Genomic DNA, 4,874 nt, shown 5'->3' with positions numbered 1-4,874 from the left:
TATGGACTGGAATGGACTATTGGATAACCCTTTGGTTTCCGGTGCAACATGGGTTCGGCAAAACGGTATGTGCATTTCACTATGAAATTGACCAGTTCTCCTGTGTTAATTATTACATTGCTTTTGCTCTCCTACTTTGACCATTTAGTGTCTCCTTTTGGCCAACCAACCAAAGGAAACAGTAGTCCGTAGTGTAGGCGTACGTCTATCGATGGAAGGAGGCTTGTGCCACACGTAAAACATCCGCTTACCGGTAAACATTACAGGTTTCAATATAATTGAGTCCTCGCCATCGAATTGTTTCACTGTCCAGCTTTATATTGATTGCTCACAATACGTTTATTTTCTAAGGAAATACTGAGCCTCTTCATATCTAAATCTTCTACAAGTTTATTACGAACTCACACCGTGCTGCAGTTAGCTTAACAGCTCAATCATTGGTAGAGCATTGCAAGAGTTCACGGTCGCACCGGTACTGTCACAGAGCTGATGGTCGGTTCATATCAAGTTAATTCAGGATAAATTTTGGCGGCTTTTCTTTGGCTAGTGCTCGGGAAACGTTCCTAGCCGACAATGATCGAAAATCTTAACATGCTTCTATGCGAAGTTTAAGTAAATGAGTGAGTGAATGAGTGAGAGACCCAAGTCATATTCAGAGTCAAGTGTAACGTCAGTTTAGATTAGAGAGCTGCTTCGTTCGTTTTCTTCAAGCTCACTCACTATGGCAGCAAAAATCACTCAAAATTTACATTATAAAAGATACTATTAAACGTTAACATATAAGCATTACTTACTCAACAAAGATTACAAAGCTCGCAAACGATACTTTGGATACTAACATAATTAATTTACTTACTTTACTTAAAATACTAACGACTGACCATATTTATATTGCTTTCAGTAGGCAATATTATTTGCATTTTTCTTTCATTTCCATAAAAAGCTAATTATTTCCCTTAAAATCCCCAGCCCTCGACTCTTCTTTTTTCTTCGTTCTTTAGACAAATCGAGATTAGACTATTGCTCTTACAGTTTTTTTCGCGGTTCAGCTAATAAATGCTAATAGTTGCAGCTGTTGCGATCCAGTTTTATGGCAAACGACATATTGGTCATATTTTAGTCTCCATCAATTATTTAAATGGCAAAATGCGGGCGATATTTACAGTGCAGTACGGTCCTCTAGTGGGATTTGGTTCCCAGGTATAGAGTATCTTAATGAATCACAAAGCATTCAAACTTGCCTTCTTTCATAATGAGTGGCAACCCAAAATGCGAAAAATCGTCTTAATCATAAAGTAAAATCAGGGAAATAAGCATACAGGAAGGCACTCAATACTGTAACACCATGATAATAAGATCTGGCCTCTTTACACAGAATTTGCGCGTGGAAGTATTTTGTGTAGACTATTACCGTTTTACATTGTGGGGCCATGTTCATTTTGACAGACACTGAACTTGCGGCACCTGCAATACCTATCTCTCTACACAGCAGCTTTAAAATAAACCGAATATGAAACAAGAGCAACAACCAAAAATAGTACAAAAAAGCCGCGATCTAATTTGATAGAGACTGTTTGCCACGTACACCCTTGCGTTTCCTTGATGTGTTGTTCATTCTCCATGCGTCTAACGCTATTTAGTCCTGTTAACTCAAGACTGCACGGCGTCGTGGCGGATTTGTCACGAGCTGGTTGTAGGCTTTCAACCTCCGCAGCTTGAATATTATTTGTTTTCCGTGCCTTTTGCCGTTTTCCGCAAAACCGGTTGATTTTCTGGACCCATTCGGGTGGTTCTCCATCTTGGAAGTAAACCCAAACGACGAATATGTTCGCAAAGAGGACTAAGGTTATGATGATCATAGTACCTTCGAGAAGAACACCCAAAACAGGAACGCCGTCTGAGGTGACAGGCAAAAACGATGGGATCATAAGTAGAAACACTGTAAAGGACAGCAGGACTGTTGTAACGAAGCCAACGCGCTCTCCGCTTTCCACGTGAATGAGAAAGCTGCTCAAAGCAATGACTGTCAGGATGACGCATGGTATTGTAAGGTAAAACGTATAGTACAGGGGTTTGCGCTTCATTCTCACGATGTAAACCACCTCATTAAATTTAAAACGACAACAATTTCCATGATCGGTTTCCGAAAGTTCAGGAGTGATTTCCTCTATTTTCCAATTGCCACTTTCAACAAAACGATCTAAAATGAAAAGATAGACATTCTTGTAAACTCTTGTTTACTCTTTTCTAGCAAATTTTTGTAAAGACGATGATGTTGATGATGGTGATGATGATGATGATGATGATGGTGTTGGTGAGATTGTTTGCACCAAGTGTCCGGCTTGTCCAAAGCAAACACATGCGATTGAAAATAGGTTGAGTCAATCTTAACATGGGTCTTTGACTTTTCTGAGGGTAATCCGGTTTTCCATGCCCGTCAAAGTAAAGTAAAAAAAAGTATCATTATTTTCCCTCCGATTTTTAGAGTAGCTAGTCGCTGATATCTCCGAGCATTGAACAGAACAACTTTAAGCCTTAAAGGATTCGGAATTCCAGCTGACCGGAGGCAAACCAGTTGGTTATTTACAAGTGCGCAGCCAGGAAATTGAACCAGGGACTACCTGAAACAAATTCTACGAGTGATCAGAACGTATCTTGAACCCGGGATCTCCGGATCTCAAGGCAAGTGCCCTAACCACTGGGCTGCACTGTCCCCTACGGCAAATGTGCATTGTATTTTCTCATGGGCGCCCTGTCAATTGAAACCACGCTCTCCTGCGCTGTCTTTCGCCAAGTTTCATTACAATTGTTGAATGTACTTAAATTTACGTTTGTCGCTGCGGAATAAGAGTGAGTGAGGGTTACAATTCTAAGATCGATTTCTTTTAGGAGAAAAATGATAAATAATCTTAGTTAATGCTCACTTGTTATTTGCTTCTTGGCGTTGAACAACTTAATTTTTAACAAGTTGTCGCCATAGGTGTAGGAACCGAATGCAAGTCTGCACTCTTGTTCGTCAAATGGCCAGCGGTGTATTTGCATTTCACAATTAACTTTGAATGTCGCCGGTCCGCTCCAAATGCATGTCCCAGTACTCCTCACCGCAACATCCGTTACAAATTTGCTTGGACCTCCTGCTAGGTTAATTTGGTCGTCACCGCTGGAAAATAATTAGTAGCATTGCTTTTGGCTTTAGCCTGCGAACAGGCTATCGAGCGAGGAGCCCGGCTAGCCCGCGAGAAGAATGGGCACCATTCTTCACGCCAGCCCCCGTTCCAAAGTACTCGTTCTTTGCTTGCATTCAATCAACTTTTAACTTTGGATCCTTCAGCTTATGACATGACCCGCTGTACTTGTTCTACAAATCGCGCAAATTACAGTCGGTTATGGCAGGAAAGGATTGCCGGAAACGTTCCGGTTTGGGGATAAAAAACTCAATCTGAGTACATGTCGGAGTGTGGAAACGCCCTTTCACAAATATATCGAAATTAAGCGCTTCCCTGGTCAGTGTGAAAGAGGATTAAGGAGCATTAATATTTCCATTTGGATGTTGTTTTGTAACGTTTCGAACAACGCCTTTGCAAACATGTGTGATCCGCTTTAAAACATAATTAGCTTTGTTTTAATAAAAATATTTAGAGAGAAATTGGTTTGTCTTGAGGGCATTGCAGGAATCAAAATCAAAAAGTTAAAAGCGCATTTAGGCATATTTTCCCACACATATGCTAAACTTAGCCCAACCTAGCCGCAGTCTGCGTTCAACGTTCAACCCCCCTCCCCCCCCCCCCTCCCCTACAACTCTTGTCATATACTCAACGACCTCCTACCCTCCCAACCCCCTATTCCATAACTCCAAATCCTTACTTGTTGTAAAGCGCAATGTCCGGAACCCAAATTTCCTTGGGTGCGAAATGGACCCGAGTTGTATCCCCATATTCGCTGGCGTTCCACTGCAAGAATTCGTTATTCCATTGCTGTGAATAAGGTGTAACAAATCGTTTTAATTGATCAAGCTCTTGCTTGGTTCCAAGACTAGCTAGCCCGGCGTCTTATCATTCTTTGAAGGGGGTGCGTCACGAGATTTTCGGTCCTCTTTGAAGTCCTTAGGGATCTGATATTAAAGACGGAAACATTTTGACATATCACAAGAAATTATACGGTTTTTCTTCCTCACCTGTATGACCCACGTATCCAATACCAATACTTGTTCCTGGTTGTCCTTTAAACAAAAAAGTTATAAAACAATAGGCCGTCCAGTTATAAACTAAAAGTCTTCAGTTCTTACAAGGAATAGTGTGGAAAAAGATAAAATGATACCACTAGTGGCACAAAGACTTGTCAGACTTGCGTTTTTTGTAGAGGAGTCTAGGCTTAGGCGACCAACCACACAACACAAAAAGTGTGTCCCGAGTGTTAGTCCTTTTTAGTATTTTAATTAAATTCTTATAGTTTTAATCTCGCCGAATGTCTTTTGAAGTAAAGTGCATTGGTGTTACCCGTTTTAACGATCATTATTAAATGACCATGGGCCGTTTCCCGAAAGTCCCTACAATTTTTCGAGCGCGAAAAGCCATCTTTTAAACTGTCAGCCCCTTGCTTTAAAATTGTCATCTTTAAGGCCCAGTAATACGGGCAACATTTTTCGTGCAACTTGTCGCGCAATAATGTTTCGTTGCAAGTTGAAATGCTTTGTTGCGCGTATTACCACCTTCTTGCATAACACATTTTTATGCTGCAAAAAGTAGGCGTAGCTTTTACTTTACTGCAACATGAAAATTAAATTTGTTTCGCAAGAAGGTGGTAATACGCGCACCAAACAATTTCAGCTTGCGACGAAAAGCTGTTGCCTGACAAATTGCACGAAAAATGTTGCC

The 4,874-nt window shown here is 40.9% G+C and overlaps 1 protein-coding gene across 2 annotated transcripts in view; it reads right to left on the bottom strand.

Annotated features, from left to right (window-relative positions):
• Positions 1-255: 255 nt before the first annotated feature.
• LOC138024480 (neuronal acetylcholine receptor subunit alpha-7-like) overlaps positions 256-4,874 on the bottom strand; it is a 10,105-nt gene continuing 5,486 nt past the window's right edge. The window contains exons 3-7 of one of the 2 annotated variants that reach the window (XR_011127019.1): positions 4,175-4,219; positions 3,865-3,974; positions 2,925-3,160; positions 1,420-2,200; positions 256-1,121 (exon numbers count right to left, since the gene is read on the bottom strand). Coding sequence is in view for 1 of the 2 variants with exons in the window: in XM_068871693.1 (XP_068727794.1) it covers positions 1,482-2,200; positions 2,925-3,160; positions 3,865-3,974; positions 4,175-4,219 (1,110 nt within the window). In the remaining variant the exon portion in view is untranslated. Of the gene's footprint in view, positions 2,201-2,924; positions 3,161-3,864; positions 3,975-4,174; positions 4,220-4,874 lie in introns of both variants that reach the window. The other variant, XM_068871693.1, reaches the window with a different exon arrangement.

The sequence above is a fragment of the Montipora capricornis genome, chromosome 11 (assembly GCF_036669925.1).
Source record: "Montipora capricornis isolate CH-2021 chromosome 11, ASM3666992v2, whole genome shotgun sequence".
Taxonomy (NCBI): Eukaryota; Metazoa; Cnidaria; class Anthozoa; order Scleractinia; family Acroporidae; genus Montipora; species Montipora capricornis.
Note: the sequence above shows the minus strand (reverse complement) of the source record. Positions and strands in the feature narration are given on the sequence as shown.